Source organism: Micromesistius poutassou (assembly GCF_964030765.1).
Source record: "Micromesistius poutassou genome assembly, chromosome: 11".
Lineage (NCBI taxonomy): Eukaryota > Metazoa > Chordata > Actinopteri > Gadiformes > Gadidae > Micromesistius > Micromesistius poutassou.
In genome coordinates, this window is record NC_140281.1 from 16,440,372 (window position 1) to 16,462,828 (window position 22,457).

At 44.8% G+C, this 22,457-nt stretch overlaps 2 protein-coding genes across 2 annotated transcripts in view; both read left to right on the forward strand.

The window, feature by feature from the left end:
* LOC311355379 (toll-like receptor 13) overlaps positions 1–22,457 on the forward strand; it is a 52,313-nt gene that overhangs the window by 23,543 nt on the left and 6,313 nt on the right. The gene's annotated exons all lie outside the window — the stretch shown is intronic.
* The window catches only part of cnksr2a (connector enhancer of kinase suppressor of Ras 2a), a 45,822-nt gene that overhangs the window by 2,882 nt on the left and 20,483 nt on the right, over positions 1–22,457 (forward strand). The window contains exons 2-11 of the mRNA XM_084475141.1: positions 5,435–5,598; positions 7,118–7,320; positions 12,358–12,445; positions 13,386–13,427; positions 14,889–15,008; positions 15,573–15,632; positions 16,359–16,427; positions 16,774–16,920; positions 19,995–20,107; positions 21,664–21,818. Coding sequence (XP_084331267.1) covers positions 5,435–5,598; positions 7,118–7,320; positions 12,358–12,445; positions 13,386–13,427; positions 14,889–15,008; positions 15,573–15,632; positions 16,359–16,427; positions 16,774–16,920; positions 19,995–20,107; positions 21,664–21,818 — 1,161 coding nt within the window. The remainder of the gene's footprint in view (positions 1–5,434; positions 5,599–7,117; positions 7,321–12,357; positions 12,446–13,385; positions 13,428–14,888; positions 15,009–15,572; positions 15,633–16,358; positions 16,428–16,773; positions 16,921–19,994; positions 20,108–21,663; positions 21,819–22,457) is intronic.

Genomic DNA, 22,457 nt, shown 5'->3' on the forward strand with positions numbered 1-22,457 from the left:
AGACAAAATCCGGGGACATTTTGGGTTCTGCGGTGTAAAAACCAGCAAATGGGATTGTTGACGGGGGGGGGGGGGGGGGGGGGGGGGTGTTATGGATAAACTTTGCTGTAGTTAGTGAGTTAGCTAGCTTTTTAGTTTACAATACAGTCAATAACATAAGCAAGCGTGTGCAGTTGAGCTTTTAAAACACTCGTAAGACCCCGAAGGATCGACATTCGTTGCTTAATTGTTGACCAGGGGTGTGCGTGCTTGACGTTCGGCCTGCCTGAAACTATCCCCATCTATTTGTATTCCTTTTCAAAAATGGATAAATAATTGTATTCTAGCACTTAAGAGGGTAAGTGGGTGTTAGAATTGAGGCATTTATGAAAATGTAGATAATTAAAGTAATTGTGTAAATATTCCCGCCACGTGACAGAAGAATTCAAGCTACAGGGCAGACTTTTGGGTTTTCGCTGGCATGAAATTCTGTAGAATCTTGTAATGCATACCGTCCGGGGGGTGGACGGACGCGTGTTTTTTTTTTTTTTTGCTGTGAGAAAGTGGATGTGTGGCGTGTGCGCATGTGTAAGCAGGCAAAAACGTGTGTCACACGGTGAAACCGTGAGAGTTGGCAGCTCTGAAACTAGGTGAATAACATTCACAGAGATGTAGTGTAACATGTTAGTAAACAAAATAACCAATATAAAACAGGCTGTTCGGAAACCTGTTTAATATTTCAAAGCTTATATGTTTGATTATGTTGATAATTTAAGATTCAGAACGGAGTGCTGAGCCATAATAATGAATGATTACTCAACGCCAGGCCATGAGAGATGATAAACTGTGATATTAAATTATCGCCCCTCAGACTGATAAACGGCCCTCGGTGTTGGAGTAGTACATTCATGAATAATTTAACCTACTTGGCTAAGGGCAATATCACTGGCTGTTGTTTCGTTATTGAAGTTTTCCATTTTCATCTCCCAGGAGAGTTGGTTCCAACTTGCCGTTGAATGTCAATGATGTGAAGGTAGCAATGGAATAGCAATTGTACACAGAAGATATACAGAGTGTTAAAACAAGTTTATTTCCCCACAGGCTGAATAAAAACGCAGGGTGATGTTCAAAATCAGTGGTTCCCAAACATTTTCAACCTGTGAGCCTTTTTTATTTATTTTATTTTATGCTTCTTACATTTCTGTACATCTGCTTTCACATATGCTTAACCCAGTCAACATCTGTTTGTAACCTCAATGTCCCAGTGAACGTGTGCGCACCACACTAAGCAGTTAGAAGTTGCTTGTGGCTACAAATCCTTAGGCAGTGTGTTCGTAGATACAGGACCTTCATGAGACCTTTCAAAACGTTTAAATGTTTTTTTATCAAAAGCACAGGCAACAGAAAATGTATAGCTTATAAGTCAGCGATTTCCCACAACTAGAATGATGCAATTTTGTTTATAAATAACACCGGCAACAGAAAATGTATACCTTTTATGTCAGCAATCTTTTGCAACCCGTCTGTATACCGGGCGACCCAATGATTTTTAATGTATACTCTCCTAAAGAATATATGAACCTCACTTCTGAAGGACACCACATCTCTGTGGCCTTGGCATTAGATATTCTTTAGGATTCTTAAGTTAAGTTTTTTATATACTATGCCCTTGCTTTTTATTTTGTCTAGTGCCTACCCACAACCCCCCCTCCCCCCCACACACACACACACACACACACACCACCGCCAAGGAAACCAGACTTTCCCAGAATGCACTTTGATATTAACCGACAGACTTATGGCAGTAAACACCCTTCTCATAACTGCCAGCCTCCGAATACAAATGAGAGAGAGAGACACACACACACGCGCCACTTCGTCAAACTTTGATTGTCACAGGCACACTTCAAGGAGACACACACACAAACACACAATCACACAAACACACAAACAGTCCGCTGGGAGGGACAAATATTTTATAGGTCCTGGTTGAGTCCCCAGAGTTGCTACGAAATCCACTTTTATTACCCTTCTGTGTGTGTGTGTGCGTGTGTGTGCACGTGCATGTGTGTGTGTGTGTTCCAGGGTGTGTCTGTCTGCGTACCTGCGTGCATGTGTGCTGGCGTGCGTGCGTGTGTGAGTGTGTGTGCTGGCATGCGTGCGTGTGAGAGTGTGTGTGCGTGTGTGTGTGTGTTCCCTTGTCTGTGTGTGTGTTTGAGAGAGTTTGTGGGAGTTTGGCTCCCTAAACGTTGTGAAAAGTGTCACAAGTGTGGGAGTTGAGTGTGAGTCACACGTGAATCATGCGTTTCTATACTGGCCGGGCGCATGAACACGCACATACACAAACACACACACACACACACACACACACACACACACACACACACACACACACACACACCAGCTAGCCAACATGTGTGTAGGTATCGTATATGCAGAGAAGACAAGAGGTCGCACAACATTGGAGATAAGTGATGACAAATCATACGAGATCACACATCGACTTCACTGATACTTCACTAGAATGCTCTGTATATTGACGCATATGGTATGGACATAACATATATATATATATATATATATATATATATATATATACATATATCTCTATTGTGTGTTTGTGTGTCTGTTATGTGTGTCTGCAGCTATGTGTATGTGCTTGTATTGTGTGTGTGTGTGTGTGTGTGAGATCACAGGAGGATCTCATATTTTCGCTCGGCTGATAAATATTGACCACTATAAGACCACTCCGCTCATGGTTTTCCCGCTCACTGTGAGGTGGGGGAGGAGAGCCCCAAGCGGGGTCTTGTTGCCAACCCGTCCCGGGGACAGAGACAGAGAGTTTTGACGGGGGCGCTGAGGTGTCCTAAGGCGAGCTCAGGGAGGACAGAAAATACTCCTCTGGAGCAGAAGGGCTGAAAGCTCGCTTGATCTGGATTTCCAGTCAGTACAGACTTCCCAAAACATCCTTCTGATGTTTCGGGTTTAGAAGCAGGAGGTGTCAGAAAAGTTACCACGGGGATAATCGCCCAGGTGTTCACAGCGACGCCGCTTTTCTGATCCTTCGACGTCGGCTCTTCCTGTCGTTGTGAAGCAGACTACACAGTGCCTTTGGACTGTTCACCCGCTAATAGGGGAACGTGACGTGGGTTTGGGACCGTCGTGAGACAGGTTTGTCTTCCCCTACTGTGTTGGTGCAGTATTACTCCAGCCCAGTATGAGAGGCTCCGCAGGTTCAGACATGTGGTGTGCGTGCTTGGATGAGGAGCCAATGGGACGAAGCTACCATCTGTGGGCTTATGACTGATCGCCTCCAAGTCAGAATCCCCCCTAGAGGTGATGATACCATAGTGCCCGGGCCATACGGTCGTTCAAGGATAACCGAGCCTGCCGGGGGGCCGTCGAGTGTCCGCATTAGTGGCCAGTGGACTAGTGGCGGGCCGCGAAGCAAGCAGCCATAGTGCATCCTGGGAGATGGTGAAGGAGGCGGGCCCGGCGGAGAGCCCCAGGGGGCGAGGCCAGCGTCGGAAGTCACTGAACTGAGAGCCATGTTCTGTAACCACGGTACCCTACGACTGTTTATCTGTCGACGTGTGTGTGTGTGTGTGTGTGTATGTGGGTATGTGTATGAGATAGTTTGCAGCTGCAGTTCAATTTGTTTTTTTCTCTCTCTTTCTTGTGTTATTCTATTACCCCTCCTTCTCTCTCAATTTTTCTCTCTCTCCCATGCCCCTCTCTCTCTCTCTCTCTCTCTCTCTCTCTCTCTCTCTCTCTCTCTATCTCACTCTCTATCTCACTCTCTATCCCTTCCCTCCCACTCTTTATTCCGTCTCTTACTTTTCTCTCTCCCCTCTCCCTCTCTCTGTCTCTCTTCCTCCTTGTTTATCACTCTCACTATCTCCCTCTCTGTCTCTCTCCCTCGCTCTTTCTCTCCCTCCTCATTTATCTCTCTCCCTATCTCTCTTTCTCTGGTGATGATAGATTAGTGTATTATGGTGCTCTGACTCCAGGCAGGGAAAATCAATGTTCAATCCTCATATCTGTGTGTGTCTGTGTGTGTATGTTTGTGTGTGCGTGTGTGTGTGTGTGTGTGCGCGTGCGTGTGCATGTGTATGTGTCTGCCTCTTTGTTGCTCTTTATTTGGGAATTATAATTGTGTGGTGCAGCTTTAGTCTGCATATACACTAACACCCCCCCCCACACACACACACAAAAACACACACCCTTCTAGACACACACACACACACATAAAAAATGATACAACACACAAACACAGCCACCTAAATTGGCATCCAGAGTTCATCAAGTACACAAGGCTAATGAAACCTCTCAAAGTAAAGTGTGGTATATTTATTCACATAAGTATTCACAGACTAATGTAACATGCGTCTCATTTCGGGCTGTAAATAATGTTTTCCTCACTGTAGTTTGTTATGTGCATAAGTAAGCATTTTTGGATGTTTTTCAGCCATATTTCTTCCCACTGTATATCTGTATATTCATCTGTGTGTGTGGGTGTTTTTTGGTTCTATGTATGTGTGTTTGTGTTTCTGTGTGTGCACCATGATGTATGTGTATCTGAATGTTGATGTGCTTGTGTATCTGTGTATGTGTGTACCTTGCTGCCTGTGTGTGTTGCTGGGTTTGTATTGTGTAGACATTTTTATTTCTGTGTATATGTGTACCCTGCTGCATCTCTGTGTTGTGTGTTTGTTTGTTTTGTGTGCATACACTCTTGTGTGTTCTGTGTGTCTTGATGTATTTGTGTGTGTTTGTGCCGTGGACCTACTCTGCACCCCTGTGTGTTTGTGTGTGTCTATGTGTTATGTTCTTGTGTCATATTTTTTTTTGTGTTATATATATTTTTTTTTTCTGTGTTTTATGTCTTTAAGTGTGTGTTTTGCAGTTATAACAACTGTCAGCAGAAGTACTTATATGTGTGTGTGTGTGTGTGTGTGTGTGTGTGTGTGGCTGTGTGTGTGTGTGTTGTTCTCTGTTTATTATCTCTAGGTGTGTGTGAGCCTATGAGAGTGTGTTTTTGTGTGTATTATCTCCATGTGTGTGCATTTCTGTGTGTATTATCTCTATGTTTGTGTGTGTTTCTCTGTCAATCGCTATGTGTTGCAGGTGTGTATGAACTGTAGCAGTTCATGTGTGTTTGTGTGTGTGTGTGTGTGTGTGTGTTTGTGTCTTTCGTCTGTGTTAATTTCTGTGTGTGTGTGTGTGTTTGTGGTTATGTTTATATCTGTGTGTATGTCTTTTTATGTATGTTCATCCGTGTATGTGTGTGGTTTCGTGGTTATGTTTATATGTGTGTGTATGTGTGTTGATGTCTGTGTGTGTGTGTGTGTGTGTGTGTGTGTGTGTGTGTGTGTGTGTGTGTGTGTGTGTGTTTGTGGTTCTGTTTCTATGCGTGTCGTACGTGGGTTCATGTCTCTATGTGTGTGCGTTGCAGGTCTGGACGACTGCCTGCAGCAGTACGTGTGTGTGTTTGAGCGCGGCGGCGTGTGTGGGGAGCGCCTGCTGAGGATCAGCCACGGGGAGCTGGAGGAGCTGGGCGTGTCCCGCATCGGACACCAGGAGCTCATCCTGGAGGCCGTGGACCTGCTCTGTGCCCTGGTCAGTCCCCCTGTGCGCGCGTGTGTGTGTGTGTGTGTGCGTGTGTGCCTGTGTGTGTGCGTGTGTGCGTGTGTGTGATTACGTACGTGCAGACACATTCACTGATAGAGTTCTGTGATGGCTCCACACATAGATGCATACAGTATGGATATATATATAAATAATAAATCTCTCTCTCTCTCTCTCTCTCTCTCTCTCTCTCTCTCTCTCTCTCTCTCTCTCTCTCTCGCTCGTGTATTTGTCTGTAATGTGTGTCTATGAGAGTGGGTTACCCGTCTGTTGGTTTTGTATTTGTGTGTGTGGTTGTATGTGAGGCCGTCAATATGCTCTTCACAATAGCCAGTCTGTCTGTTTGTGTGTGTGTGTGTGTGTGTGTGTGTGTGTGTGTGTGTGTATGCGAGTGCAATCATAATCAAGTGTCATTTGGTGGACGTCTGTCCTCAATGTGTCTAATTATAGTGTGTACATTCTCAGCATCAGCCTGGCCTCAGTGGGAATCAAACCCCTGACGTTGGGCGTGGTAAGGCCATGCTGGACAGGACAATGTGTGTAATTGCCCGTCCATTTTTGGGGTCTGTGTGTGTCCCCTCGACAAAGAAGCCAAAATGGTGGCCAAAAATGATTACCAAAGGTCTTATATTCTTGAGGGAATTTCTCTTTTCCTTGCAAAGCGCTTGACCAAGCGTGAGACTGAACTGCGACCACAGCTCACTTCATGCTGTTCATTTGCCTCTATCAGAAAGCCGTTTTTGGTCCCTACACACTCTCTAGGGATTTGAAAGGATGTGTGAAAAGAGTTGTACACCAGTAAACATATAAAAACATACAACATGTTCAATGAGTCAAATGATGCTAAGTGGTGTACATTAGACCCTCCTGATATCCTGTGTCTCCTCCACCAGACACAGTGCTAAGAGTAAAGCCAGCATGAATCACTCCCAACAGGGACCTATAGAGGGGGAGGGACTTGACTTTGAAACCAAGTTTTATAAAGACAACCCTCTTCATTTGAAGCATGCAGATGCTTATTGGCCATCGGTGGATGGTGATAGGTGAACACCTGATAACTCTCAACCAATCAGCAGAGTGGTGTGATTTAGTGGTGGAGTTGCTCCTTTAATTAGTTCCCATTCATTTTCTAATCAGTTGCACTGCGTTCATTTAATCATTTGTTGCTAATTTGTAAAGCTGAGACCCTATTCTTGAAGCTGTGTTTTCCTGTGGCTTGATGACTTCAAGATTGTTGGGGGATAAAAATAGATCCAATAACATACGCTCCCAGACGGGAGATGAGCATAAAGTACAGGACAGTAATATGAATATTTTCCCCAAAAATAAATAAAAAGTTGTACAAAGAAACACAGAACACATGGTAGACTTGTGTCTGATGTCCTAATCATCACAGCCCTGGTACAGAAGAACGATCCCAGATTAGATGTACAAGTTAAGCTGTCACTGTGTGTGTGTGTGTGTGTGTGTGTATCTGCATATGTGTGCACATGCGTGCGTGTGTGTGTAGAACTCGGGTCTGGAGACAGAGAGCGTGAGGACTCTGGCCCACAAGCTCGGCGCCTCGGCCAAGAACCTGCAGAACTTCATCTCCGGCCGCCGCCGCAGCAGCCAATCAGAGAGCAGGACCTCCCGTCGCCTTCCGAATGACCTTTTGACCTCTGTGGTTGACCTTATCACCGCTGCCAAGAGCCTGCTGGCCTGGCTGGATAGGTAACACACACAATGATATACACACACTCACAAACACATACACACACAAACAATGAAACAGCACACACGCAACGACACACACGCACACATACATGCGCACAATGACACACGCGCACACATGCAGGCGCACACACACACACACACACACACGCACACACACACATTTAACACACAGATACACCCACACACACACACCCACACACATTTACAAAGAACACACACACACATATCTACATATATACACGCTACACATACAGTACTTGCACATAAACACACAAACAAACATTCACAGCAAACACATACACAGAAACACACACACACACACACACACACACACACACACACACACACACACACACACACACAGATAAATATAGAAGCACACCACAGGAGTGCCCGCTGCCTCCGTTCCAGCAGTGTCGTGATTGGTCAGGATGCTCTGCCCACCTTCTGAAATACCTTCCTCTGAAACCTCTGCTTCACAGGATTTCAGGTTCAGGATCTGAATGTTATATACAAGCATGAAAGTGGTCTTCCGTCACAGGTTAATCTTGGTTCCATGGTGTTTGAAACCCAGAAACAGGACTCATATCCCATATCTATGCGTCCCACAGAAACTCGTGGACCAGCCATGCGTCCTCCATGGACTGTTATTCTGTTCTCTCCAAAGTATTGTTCCCTCTTAATGCTGGAATACATCAATGTATACGGTTTCCTTTGTCAGCTGAGTCGCTCCAAACACGCTGTGCGTCCTCATCCCTCCACCGTCGCCTCTTCTTTTCAAACTAACACACACAATTTCCTGTGCGAGAAGAATCCTATTTGCATGTTATTATCGCTAATGGCTGACAACATGGCCGCCGTACAAACACAGAGAGCTGTAATATCGCAAAGACATTCAACGTCTCAAATCCGCTGTCGTTTTTTGACACCAAAGTATGAAAATGGTAATGATTTGAGCCACGTCCCATCAGGGGTGCAGATGACAAGCTGTGCTGACTGCCGGCAAATTCTCTCTCCCGTCTAGAAATCTCCCAATTTCCCCCCCAACCCGCTAGTGTGCTAAAAACGTAGGAAATACACCTTGTTGACCCGGGTTCGATTCCCCCTGGCGGTTACGAGCCCGGGTTCACACACAGGGCGACATGCTGCATGTGCTGCTCCTTCCCTCTTTCAACCCGCCGTGCTCTCTGTTTTCCCGGTCGTGTCCATAAACCCTGCTCTTTCTCGGTCACACCGCACCCACCCGCGTCCGCATGCCGTGAGCAGATGTTGTGAACATGCTGTTGCTTTGATTTAACGGCACACGTAAATGTCCCTCACATGCAGTCGGTCTCCCTGAGACCATTCAGGATCCAGCCGGTTTGGATCCTGTTGGGACATTGCATGATGGGAATCTATGCGTGTGTGTGTTTGTGTGTGTGTGTGTGTGTGTGTGTGTGTGTGTGTGTGTGTGTGTGTGTGTGTGTGTGTGTGTGTGTGTGTTTGTGTCTGTGTCTGTTTGAGTGTCTCTATTAGCATAAACTATATTTATACTATACTACAAATTATACTATGTGTTTAAGTACTCTACTGTGATAATGCTATAAACTCTATGAGTAGGTGCTATATTACTACTATATTAGTGCTATGGTACTATTATTTCATTATGTTTTACTGTAATGAGTGCTATTTGATTATGTATTAAAATACTATACAAATATTTATATTTGTATATTTTATATTAGTATGTATTATTTATTATCATAGTAGTAACTACTTTAATAAAATACGAGTACTATAATACTACTGTATAATACTTATATTGACTGTATGAGTATGTGTTATATATTATTACAGTATTAAATGCTCTAATAAAGAGTACTGGTTCTGTAGTTTGAGTCTGATGGATCTCAACAGGCTGTTTGACCTGAGGTCTTTCCTTCATGTTTATATATAATTTATAAACATCATTTGAATATGTATATTAAATGATATCATATTATATAATAATATATATGTTTATATATAGCAGCCTCAATACTGACCCAAATAACTAATGCACACATACACACACACACACACACACGCACATACACACACACACACACACGCACGCACGCACGCACGCACACACACACACACACGCACACACACACACACACACACACACACACACACACGCACACACACACACACACACACACGCACACACACACACACACGCACACACACACACACACACACACACACACACACACATTGGGCTTGGGGCAGTGGCTGTATTTGGATCTAGGTCTTTAGGACAGTCAAGTATGTGTGACAGCCTGTGTGTGTGTGTGTGTGTGTGTGTGTTGGAGTGTGTGTAGGTGCGTCTAGGTGTGCGTGTGTGTAAGTGTGTTGTGTGCTTGTGTTCAACTCCCTGTGTTTGTGTTTGTGATTTGATTTAACATGTGTTGGTTTGTGTATCTGTTTTCCCATTGGTTTCTCTTCTGGTCTCAGATCTGAATCTGCAATGATTCATTTTTAATTAATAACTAATAATTAAAAGCTTTATTGGCACATTTATAAAGCATATCTGTGGGCATCTTACACACATACACAAACACACACACAAACAAACCAATCCATAATCAATAATAATAAATAAAGTTGTCAGAAAGCAGAGAACTTCCCCAACTTACTATGCCTAAAGGAGAGTTGGAAGTCGTCACGAAAATAAAATGTACTTCTCCACCTTGTTGGTCAAATTCCCCAGGTGTGTTATTTACATAACCAACAATGTATGCAAATACATTTGGAAAAAAAAACTCTGTTCATGTGTAATCGAGGTAACTTAATCTACAGCTAAGTGTGGTAACTAGCACCAAAAATGTGTTGAAATTGGCCACATTACATCATGTTTCCCTTCCTTATCACAACACATTTAGTCGCTTTGCAGACATTTTTTGTCCAAAGCGACTTGCAAATTGAGTCTGAGAACTATCAGAGCAGGTGATCAATATCTCTCTCTCTCTCTCTCTCTCTCTCTCTCTCTCTCTCTCTCTCTCTCTCTCTCTCTCTCTCTCTCTCTCCCTCTCTCTCTCTCTCTCTCTCTCTCTCTCTCTCTCTCTCTCTCTCTCTATATATATATATATATTTAGGGAATCAACATTGAGCGACTACCAAACCTACCCAAAGTGCTTCACAGGCACCTTTCCAAAAGCTTCAGAGTAGCTATAGGAGTCAGAAAACCATTTTGGTCGATGTTGTGATTTGGTCTTTCTACATCAGACTGCATTGTGGGATTCTTTGGTGTCAATACCCCACACTATTGAAAGGACTCAAGAGAGTTGTAGTCCTGTCAAATCCTAGATCAACGTAGCTTGACGTAACATAGGCAATTAAAAAGGAATTCTGCTGCTTCTCGCATGAGAAACACTGTTGCTGTTTCAAACACAACAATGTCTCCCCACAATGACAAGTCATTTCACGATGAAGGAAAAATGACCAGAAAAAGACTAACATAATAGCAAAAGTGTCAATGCTCCTAAGCGTCCAATATGGAGGCCGTCATTGCGATGTGACGGTGTAATGTACCGTATATTTAGCCCTATAGGTTCTCGCCACAGATGGGCTGTAGTGCATAATGAATAGATTATCGACCCCATCTGTCTAGATTATTTCGATTACGATGTTGTGTTGTTGCATTTATATTGCTCAAATTGTTTAAATACACAGATGATTTCCGTACATATTTTGTAGACAATATTTCTACATAAAGAAACATAAATTATCTCACTGTCCTTTCTATCACTGTCCTGTTGCTGCTGTGACGCCCTCATTTCCCGTCTAGGATAAGTAACGAACATACTATCAGATCTATTATATCCCTTATTTGTCGTTGAGATGTCTAGGAAAAGGTTTGTCTTCAAATCCTGCCAAACGTCCCGCCCTTACTGTCCCCCTCTCCTCATTAGGCCGACTCCTGTCACCTGTGTGGATGACTCATCCTGCTCACCCGGCTCCTTGTTATTCGTGTCCCGGTTCTGTCTGGTTGCCTCTCTGTGATAGTGTTTGTGTGTGGAGCAGCTGATGTGTGTTCTCTGTGAAGCATGCTTGAGTTTGCCTGGCCATCCCGATGCCTCCTCCGGTAACTGTCTGTGTTTTTGTCAACACCCAGTAAAGTTCTGGTCACCTGCTTCGAGTCTCCAGGTATAAGCGAACCTCTCCTCCGTGCCTCTTGTTCTGCATTAATTACGTGTTGTACTTGAAAGGTGTGATGTATTACGGAAGTGAGATGTGCTATATAATCCATTGCCATCAATAGGGCCGAGAGCTTTTCATTACCCGATGTGGTTCTTTGTATACTTTATTTGATGTATTGATGAGCTAAATATGGATCCAATTTGTCAAATGAATTTGTTTAAATTAGCACAGCAATGCTAACCCGGTACACTACTGTGACAAATTAGATGCAGCAACGGTGCCTGTAGGAGCTAATCTATAAAACAGTCAACGATATGGAAATAAACCAAGGGACATTAAACTGTATGTTGTGAGAAATTAAATATATTAAGTATATCTGCTGGCTTCACAATGGTGTGTGTGTTCCCCTGTTTGCCCTTTTCTTATCGCTAGTATTCACAACTGCAATGATTGCAAATTGCTGCCAGCAAATATGGAAATCCACACAATGATGATCTCTCTCTCTCACTCTCTCGCTCTCTCGGTCTCTCTCTCGTTTTCTCTGTGTATCTCTATCTCCACTCTACTCTATCTGTCTCTATACCGCTCTCTACCTTGCACTATCTCTCTGTGTGCAGTGGAGAAGAGCAGTGACAGAACTCTAATAGGTATTATCTGGTCTCTCTCCTGTCTATGTCACTACCTCTCTCTACCTATCTCTCTCTCTCTCTCTCCCTCTCTCTTTACTCTCTTCCTCTCTCCCTCTCTCTCTCCTTACTTCTCTCATTCTCTCTTCCCTCTCTGCCTCTCTTTCCCTCTCTCTCATCCTCTCTTCCCTCTCTCCCTCGCTCCCCCTACATTGCTCTACCTCTCTCTGCCTATCTCTCCCAGGTCTCCGTTTGCAGCGGTCGCTGATTACTCGGTAACCAGGAACAATGTCATCCAGCTCTGCCTAGAGCTTACCACCATCGTACAGCAGGTGTGTGTGTGTGTGTGTGTGTGTGTGTGTGTGTATGTGTCTGTAAGCTTGAGTGTGGGTGAGCTTGATTGCGAATGTGTGTGTTTGTGTGTGTGCTTGTGTATAAGTGCTGGTGGGTGGAGGAGGTATAATACCTCTTATTCTTTATCGGTATCAAAAGTGCTGTGGGTAGTTATGACCACAATGTGTGCTTTTACATGCACCTGTGTGTGTGTGTGTGTGTTTGTGTGCTTGTGTGTGTATGTGTGCATGTGTTTGTTTGTGTGTGTGTGTGTGTGTGTGTGTGTGTGTGTGTGTGTGTGCGCGATTGTGTGTGTGTGTGTGTGTGTGTGTGTGTGTGTGTGTGTGTGTGTGTGTGTGTGTGTGTGTGTGTGAGTGTGTGTGTATGGTTGTGTGTGTGTGTGTGTGTGTGTGTGTGTGTGTGTGTGTTAGTTTTGCAGCAGCCTATTACTGTAACACACATCCACCACCTCCTCACCCTGGCTGCTGTGAGCCCTCACCATCCCTTTACAGACAGTAATGCTTCTTTCTGCAGGAGCCACTGCTGTGTTGGTCACTGGCAGTGTTTGGAGTGAGTGTGTGTGTATGAGAGTGTGTTTGTGTGTGTTGTTATTGGAGCACAGGCAATTGGCACTTAAATGAGACCTAGACACCACATGCTCGGTAGAAGTTGATGCCAGTGTGTGTGTGTGTGTGTGTGTGTGTGTGTGTGTGTGTGTGTGTGTATGTGTGTGTGTGTGTGTGTGTGTGTGTGTGTGTGTGTGTGTGTGTGTATGAGCCTACAAGTATAGGTGAGTTTGAGTGTGTGTGAGTGTGTGAGTGAGTGTGTGTATGAGTGTGTGTGTGTGTGTGTGTGTGTGTGTGTGTGTGTGTGTGTGTGTGTGTGTGTGTTAGCTTCTGCCACAGTGTGACTCTGTGCTTTGTGCTCACCGCCTTGCAGGACTGTACGGTGTTCGAGTCGGAGAACAAGATCCTGCATGTGGTGAGTGTTTCTCAGTCTCCTATGAGACTTCATCCAGGTTCAACATACAGTATAGGGCAAGTGAAGCGTTCATTTACAAAGTTGCTTAGTACAGGCGCTGTTAAACACTAATGTATGCACACACACACACACACACACACACACACGCACACACACACACACACACACACGTACACAAAATTTACACACACACACACAAACACACGCACACACAAACACGCACACACGCACACGCACACACACACACACGCGCGCACGCACGCACACACGTACACATAACACACACAGCAATATCCCCACTCAAGTGTGTGAAGCCTCTTGAAGCCTCCCCCCCCCCGATGTTCTTATCAAGGCATACTCACAATCAATCAAACACCGCTGTTTGATGATCCATTATGGCTCTGACTCAACCACTCCCCCCTCTCAACTCCCCCTCTCAACTCATCTCTCTCTCCCTCTTAATCTGGCTCTTCCCTTTCTTTATCACTCTCTCTCTCTCGCTCTGTCTAATTCTCACGTGCTCTTTGCTCTTTAGCTCTCAGATTCTCTCCCTTTATGTCTCTAATCTCTTGCTCTCCCCCTTCTCTGGCTCCCTGTTTCCTTTCTCTTTCGCTCCCTTTCTCTGTCTGTCTCTCCAGCATTCTGTCTCTTTCTCCGGCTCCCTTTTTTCATTTCTCGTTTATTCACTTCTCACCGTCGTTCTCACTCTCCGAGTCCCTCTCCCTCTCTGAGTCTCTCTGCCTCTATAAGTCTCTCTCCCTCCCTGTCGCACCCTCTCTTTATTGGGTTCTGTCTCTTAAATCCTTTGAAATTTGAATATCCTCACGCCAAGAGACAGTGATTCATGTTGCCGAAGCGTTACATAGCAACAGATGTACCTATGTATTAGCAATGGGCACTCGAAATGTCAATTTTAGGAAGCTCTTCCTCTCACTCTCTCCTCCACTCCTACTCTTCCATGCTCTCTCTCCGTTCTCGCTCTGTCTTCACAATGTTTGTGTTATGTTAATTCCCTTTGGGATGAGGCATGTGGCACGAGTCACTTCATTAATTAATCATTAATTGGTCATTATTACAACACAACAAGAATGACATTTAATTATGCTCATGTTTGAAGTTCACCTTTCTGCCTGCCTCCCTCCCTTCCTCCTTCCCTCCCTCCCTGTCCCTACCTCCTATAACTCACCCACCCCTCACCTCCCTCCCTCCCTCCCTTCTCAATCCGTTACTCCATCACTTATTGCCGCTGTCTTCGTTCCCCCCTATCTCTCCCCTACCTGCTCTGCTCCATCCCGATCTCCCCTTCATCCACCTCCCTCCCTCCTCTCCCCTCCTCTCCTTCCCCTACACCCCCACACACTCCCTCCCTCTCCTCGCTCTCCCTCCCTCCTCTCCCCTCCTCTCCTTCCCCTACACCCCCACACACTCCCTCCCTCCCCTTCTCCTCCTCTCTCTCTGCAGTGTAAGACCCTGTCGGAGGTGTGTGAGCACATAGTGTGTGTGTCGTCGGACCCCCTGGTGTCCCAGTCGGCCCATCTGGAGCTGGTCCACCTGACCAACATCAAGCCCGCTGAGGGGCTGGTGAGTCACGTGACTCGAGGGAGCCTGAGGATTGGCTGCCCGGATTCCCACCCTGACCCTAACCAAAGCGCCCTGACCTGAATGCAACCAGAGCAGCATTTTGTGTCGTGTCGTAGCAGGTTAAACATAGGAGTAATTGATACAGTTAATTATGGTCAACACATCAGGGACCTGGCCCACCTTAAGGAGCAGGGCCATAATAAAGGTTGTTTGTAACACCTATGTTTACCCTGACATGGCAAAATGGCTGCTGTGAATAGATACAATTAAATTATGAATGAATTTATAATACCGGCCGTGTATGCCAACATAAAAAAAAAGTTGTATGTAGACCACCGTGACAGTTCCCCTTTAAGCGTTTCTAATAAGGTTTGCATTTGGTTAATTAGAGGTCAGATTGAGGTGACTTCAGAAAAAGTGCTGCATGACCAGGTTTCTCATGGGTGTGGAGGTTATGGCCACAAAGAGCTAAACTTTGGATGAACCCTTAAGATCTCTCTCTCTCTCTCTCTCTCTCTCTCTCTCTCTCTCTCTCTCTCTCTCTCTTGCTCTCTTTTCTCTCAGGGAATGTACATCAAGTCAACCTACGATGGCCTACATGTTATCACAGGGACCACAGAAGGGGTGAGTGACCCCCATGTATGCACAACTACATGCACAAGCATACACATGCACAAATTTGTCCTTGCACATATTCATCATCACCCACTGTTAGCCAACACATGTAAGCCTAGCTTCCTGTGCCACACCCTGTTAGCCTAGCAACCATTAGCCTAGCTTCCTGTTGCCACCCCTCATTGGCCTTATCTGTTAGCCTAGCACCCATTAGCTTAGCACCTGTTAGCCTGACTCCCTGTGGGCCAACCCATTTGCCTGGCAGATGTCCTGTGTGGGGACCCCTTTAGCCTAACTTGCAACATTAAAACAAAATCAGGCGTCACATTTGAGCCCATGCACCTGTTAGCCTGCAGCAAGACACTGCAGGTGCAATCGATAGCATACGTTAACATCCCTGGGAATGCCTGCAGCCCTGCTGCACTTGGCCCTATTTAGCTGTGTCGGTAAGACCGTCCCTCCCAGCACCCCACGGTGCAGGTATCGACCGCCGCTCTGGATCCATTCACATCGAAGCCAGTTTGAATTCTCATTTTGTCCTCTTCTGTTCTCTAAAGAGGTTATTCTCCCATCATTCCTCTCTCTATCTCTATTTCCCCGTGTTTATGTTTGTCTCTCTATCTGACTCTCTCCCTTTCTCTCTCTCTGGCTCTATGTATTTATGTCTGTCTCTCCCTGACTCTCTCTCTCTCTCTCTCTCTCGCTCTCTCTCTCTCCGTCTCGTGCTGTGTCTAGTCCTCGGCTGACCGCTGTAAGAAGATCCATGCAGGAGATGAGGTCATCCAAGTCAACCACCAGACTGTGGTGAGTGGTGTGTGTGTGTGTGTGTGTGTGTGTGTGTGTGTGTGTGTGTGTGTGTGTGTGTGTGTGTGTGTGTGCTCGCGACACATTTTTTCTCCAGCTCCTGTTTAATGTGTTAAGGTGTTTGTTTGCTTTCATAGTTACAGTATGTGCATGCATGTGTGTATTCGTCCATTAGCGTGTTTGTGGGTGTACACAGGAATATTTGTGTGCAATTGTTTGTGCATGGGTATGTGGGTCCATTGTCTACATATTTGCATGTGTCTCGATATGCACCTGTCTAGCCACTCTCTCTCACACCTCTCTCCCTTCTAACCGTCCATTGTCTCCTGACCTCTCTCGCCCTCAGGTGGGCTGGCAGCTGCGTAACCTGGTGGGCTCTCTGCGGGCAGACAAGGGGGCGGTGTCTCTCACGCTGAAGAAACGCCCCCAGAGCACCCTCAGCTCTGCCCCCGCGCTGCTCAAGAACATGCGCTGGAAACCCCTAGCTCTGCAGGTTTGTGTGTGTGTGTGTGTGTGTGTGTGTGTGCGTTTGGCAAGCATTTGTTGTTTGTGTATGCGCGGCCGAGCTTGCATAACTGTGTGTGTGCGTGAAGGTGAGTTAGTGTGTGTGTGTGTGTGTGTATATGTGTGTGTGTGTGTGTGTGTGCCACCAGAACCAACTATACCCTTGATAGACTTTATTAAAGTGCTGCGATGGCCCACATCACCACTCCCCCCGCCCACCTCCTACACCCACCCACCCTACCTTCCTCCCACCTCCCTCCCTCCGTCCCCAAGCTCCTGGTCCCTCCTGTGCAGGTGATTCCAGCCAAGCCCTGTAATTGGGTCAGGACACTGCGGCTGGGAGCATCTCTCGCTCTTTCTCTCTCACTCCCTCTCTCTCTCTCTCTCTCTCTCTCTCTCTCTCTCTCTCTCTCTCTCTCTCTCTCTCCCTCTCCCTCTTTGTGTCTCTCTCTCTCTCTGTCGCTTGGTCCCTCTCCCTCTCTCGTTGTCTCTTTCCCTCTCTCACACTGCAGCAACAGCAGTCTAATTTTGCCAAAGAGAGAGAGGTAGAGAGAGAGATGATTAAAAATGAGTCTCCCAAATGACCGCATAATTAGCAGTAAGATAGAAAAGGACGGTTGCTAGCTGGCATCACCCACTAGCTGCTGTCAACCTGTAGATACTCAATCATACATCTTGTATACTTAACACAGCACCATTTATTGGATATATTGTATCTAGGAAATATAGTATTACCCATTATGTGAATATCATGAATTGAAACACCTATGTTGACTATTGGATGAACTCCTATATGGCTAAAATCTAAACCCAGATACTTTCTGCAGCAACTTTCTGAGCCCAAGTCTGGGTAAATGTTGTGCCCATGAGGCGGTTTCTCCGGGTGTGTACTGGAGTTTGGTAGAATCCATTTCTAACTCAGTCAATTTTTTGGCCGTCTAAATGTTGTTTTTGGGCCATGAAGAATAGGTTAGTCAAGTTGTGTAAAAGAGATAAAATAAATGATTCAAACATTGTAGGTTTGTGTCCAAAAACAACTTTTGCGTGGGTCTGCAGCCTCCGAGTCGTCCCCAGATCCAACAACATGGTCGGGATCAGAGAGAGGAATCAACATGTTAGCCTTTTCACTGTTACTCATTGCCAATTATCGAGCACGACATTCACGTTAGCCAAATGACACACAGCCACACTCGTCTACAACAAAGTAGGCTATTAAAATAGACATGACAAACTCTCATTATAAGTCAATTGAGCATGGAGAAGACGGTGACACATTCATTGCAAGTGTCCGTTTACTACGTCACCTCTGAGCAATTGCACAGCCCGACAATCAAAATAGGGGACAGCTGCAAGCCGCTATAGTGATAGCAAAGATGGCTCTGATTCTGATGACTCTGTGTTAGAAATATTGACCGCAGCTGGTGCAGAGAGAGAGAGAGACAGAGATGAGTTTGACATATCAAACCCATCGGTTCGGGCCCGTTTAGCTACATACAGCCAAACAGTATTTACATAGGAAGGAGGCCTGGTGGTTAGCGGTATACCCCCCTCTGCGCCATGTCAGAGCTACAAGTTACACTGAGTGCACACCGACAGCAGTGATGGGATACAAGCTGTTCTTATGTAATGCGTGAACACATTTTAATTAAAGGTGTGTTGCACTGTAATAAACAATATCTGCAACTGTTATGACAACACTTAAAGTCGTCATCTCTTTAGGGAATTGGGGAAGTTATGTCACACCGGGTGCAATCTTGTAAGACAGAACCAACAGACTAAGGCTTGCTTCAAATACAAAATGACGTCCTCTGTCCTTTCCTTACCACCTCTCCTTGACCTCGATGGTAAATGGGATGAGGTCAAGCAAAGACGTGAAGTAGGGTGATCTTAGACAAAGACCACAGCGGTGGTCTTTGTCTAAGAGCTTAGCTTAGGCTAGCTTAGCTTAGGCTAAGCTACGTAATTATGCTACTGAGGATATTATGGACGATGGTATCCGTGGTGAAACAACAATGTTCCTATTCAGCTATTTCAGTTGACTACTGAAATAGCGTCCTTCCCCAGTGCATTTGTACCTGAAAATAATTGTGGGTCATGTTGTTTGTTTGTTACCGTAAGCGACAGAACGGTGCGTTGCTTTAAATGTTACTGCCGTAAGGAATTGTGGAAGGGCATTATCTCCCTCCGTCCTTAAAGGATGGTCCGGTGTACCCTATGCTAAAGGAGATAAGAAAGGAGGCATTGAAGCACCTTTCCTCAGCATTTAGAGAAATCTATGAGCTCTTATCATGGCTGCTACTTAGACACAGTTGGGTCATTTCACTCAGTTAGGAACCTTCCCAAGCAAAAGAGACTATCGACGGCCGCCCAATGAGGCAGTGACCTTTAAACATGTCACATTCACCATAGTTCAACATGTGTGGCCTCAACTTCAGATTCCATATTTGGAGTCAAAGGGATATCACTGTTATATGATGTTATATGATGTGTATACGATGTACGATCATAATATTTTGAGTTTTTTTTCAGTTTTGTATTAATGCATACAATATGCCTGTGGTCCTTTGCTGCGTGTCTCCCCCTCTCTCCCCCATACCTTCCTGTCTAACTCACTCTATATTAAAAAAGCATGAAAACCTGCCAAAAAAAACGAATACACTTGCATATAATACAGCATGATGCTACCGTTCAGTATTTGATTCTGCATATCACTCGTTCTGTCTGTATGTAAGCGCACAATGACAGATGCACGCCAAAGTAGAAGCAGCTCCTCCATTGTGTCAGAGCCGTGATGGGTCAGGCTGCCTGCGGATGGGGCTCCATCATAGGGCTGCACGTGGGGATTTGAGATCAAGAGAAGTTGTAGCTGTCTGGAAGCATGGGAATGAGGGCTTACACATTTCTGATTTAATTTTCACTAATGTTGGCACAACGTAGGAGGAAGTACAGTAAACATGTTTGAATATATGATACTGTAAGGATGACTTTTTGCATGAGCAATTTAAACTAAAGTGAGTGGACAAGTAGGTAGTGGTGAGCTCACCAGCATGTGTCTCTCCTCAGCCAACCAGGAGCCCCGGCAGCAGCTCGGCCACGCCCTCGGGCACGCCCACCAAGAGCTCCGCCCTCCAGGATCTCTACATCCCGCCTCCTCCAGCCGAGCCATACACACCGAGGTAAGAACCCTGAAGAGGCCTTCTGGGGCCTCTCCTGTTGGGGCCCCTCCGGGGTTCAGGTGCCCTTAAAGTCCATGGAGCACAAACCCTAAACTCCCTGACACAATAATCTTCGTTCCATACATCAGACACAAGTTGTGCTAGGCTATGGCTTTAGACATTGGGGTTCGCACCTCGTTGTCTGGGCTCTAAACTGTAGCCGTGTAGATGCCCTAATCCCCCACCTGCCCATAAAGGACATTTTCCTTAATCCACTGAAAACTGTTTGTGTGATTTGCTTTGAGTTAAAGTGCCTGTTAAATGTGTAAGTTGTAATGTAGTGTAAGTTGAAATCACACTATATATATGTTGTCTATTATTTGGGAGTACACATAGGAGGAATGACATCGTTTATAGACATAGCTCGCCTCACATACCTCAACCTCAGGTAACTACCTATATAGTCCAGTCATTTTAAGCCAAAATGGGGGTCAACCTAGAACAAATTGCAAAAAAGAAGAAAAAAGAAAGAAAAACAAGAAAGTTTCGAAAAACATCCATATATAACCTATTCATACTCCTATTCATTTTTTTTCTCACGTGAATAGGGTAACAATTTGAACATTTAGATATCACCATACAAATTACTGAGTTGATTACTTACATCAAGACAAACAAAAAATGTATTACAAGTTTTTGGAAATAGTTTGTTAACATGGGCATACGGTGCATAATCAAATTACGTATGTGCTAATTTGCATAAATACCACAAGAGATCTAGCATTAGGTAAAGCCAGGTGAAAATGTATTGTAGAATCTTGTTGACATCTTAAAGTAAAAGACTATAGAGGCAAAAAAATGTCACCATAAGCGGCAGAGATTCAGTCAATCATTCAAGTCCACTCAACTGTCAATAAGCTGTCAGGTAAGAAAGATTTTTTGACCTACCTTTTGTCTTCTGCATTCTGCTTACACTTTTCTCCAGTTCTTCCCTCAGACTCATCCCCGAGAAACAGTCCCACGTACCCAGCCCCAAACCCCATCTCTGCATAATAATTAATAAAGGCTGGTTTAAAGTACTTCTTCCTGCCTCTATGTATTAATGCTCATGGGTAGCCTAAATTGGTTCCATTCAAACCTTAACATTAAGTATTTTACTGTTATATGTCAACAATACATTTTCATCTGGCTATACCCAATGTTAAGATCTGTTGTGGTATTTATGTAAATTAGCACATACACAATTAGATTATGCACCGTTTACCCATAGTAACAAACAATTTAAAAAAACTTGTAATACATTTTTTGTTTGTCTTGATGTAAGTTATCTACTCAGTAATTTCCATGGTGATATCTAAAGGTTAAAAATTGTACCTTATTCACGTGAGAAAAAGAATGAATAGGCGTATGAATAGGCTATATTTGGGTCTTTTTTTTCCATACTCAGGACATATTGAGGATACCAAATCAGTTGAGTTTGCTTCTGTTGCAATTTGTTTGACTTTTTTTCATAAAATGACTGGACTGTTATTTCCACATGAAGTGTCTGATTTCTGTTCAAACTGCTGTTGCCATAGAGACGAAACGGGTACTGTCTCTGGAGACGATGTTCCACGTAGCCATGAAAGCATTGTGGTTGCTAAGCGACCAGAGTCACCCAACTCCTTCCTGGACCAAGAGTCCGGCCGACGGGAAGAGGAGGAGCCTGTGTACTGCACCACGCCCACTTATGGTGCGTGTCACTTCCTGTGTGTGTGCGGGGGGGTTTCCTTGTGTTTTTATACTTGTCTGTGTGTGTTCAATGGGTTTGTGTATGTGTGAGTGTGTGTGTGTGTGTGTGTGTGTGTGTGTGTGTGTGTGTGCATGTTTAATGGGTTTGTGTGTGTGTGTGTGTGTGTGTGTGTGTGTGTGTGTGTGTGTGTGTGTGCGTGTGTGTGTGTGCGTAATATAACTGTGATTTGGTACCACAGTTCCTCTAAACAGAGCAACCAGGTGGCAAAGAGATGTTTGTGATAAAATAAGAACTTCAACAAACATGGTGTGATGTCATCCCTAACATTTTTGACAGCCAAATAAAAAATTATATTGAACAGAATTTGATTTGAAACTATGAAATTTAAAATGAATTGATTTTCTGCATGTGTGGTTGTGTGTGTAATTGGTTTTGTGTGTTGGTGTGTGTCTGACTGTGTGTGTGTGTACCTTTTTGGGTTTGGGTTTATGTGTATGTATTGCGGTATTGTGGGTGTGTGTTTGTGTCATTGCGTGGATGTGTGTGTGTGGCGGTGTGTGTGGTGGTATGTGTTGCTGTGTGTGTGTGTGTGTGTGTGTGTGTGTGTGTGTGTGTGTGTGTGTGTGTGGGTGTGTGTGT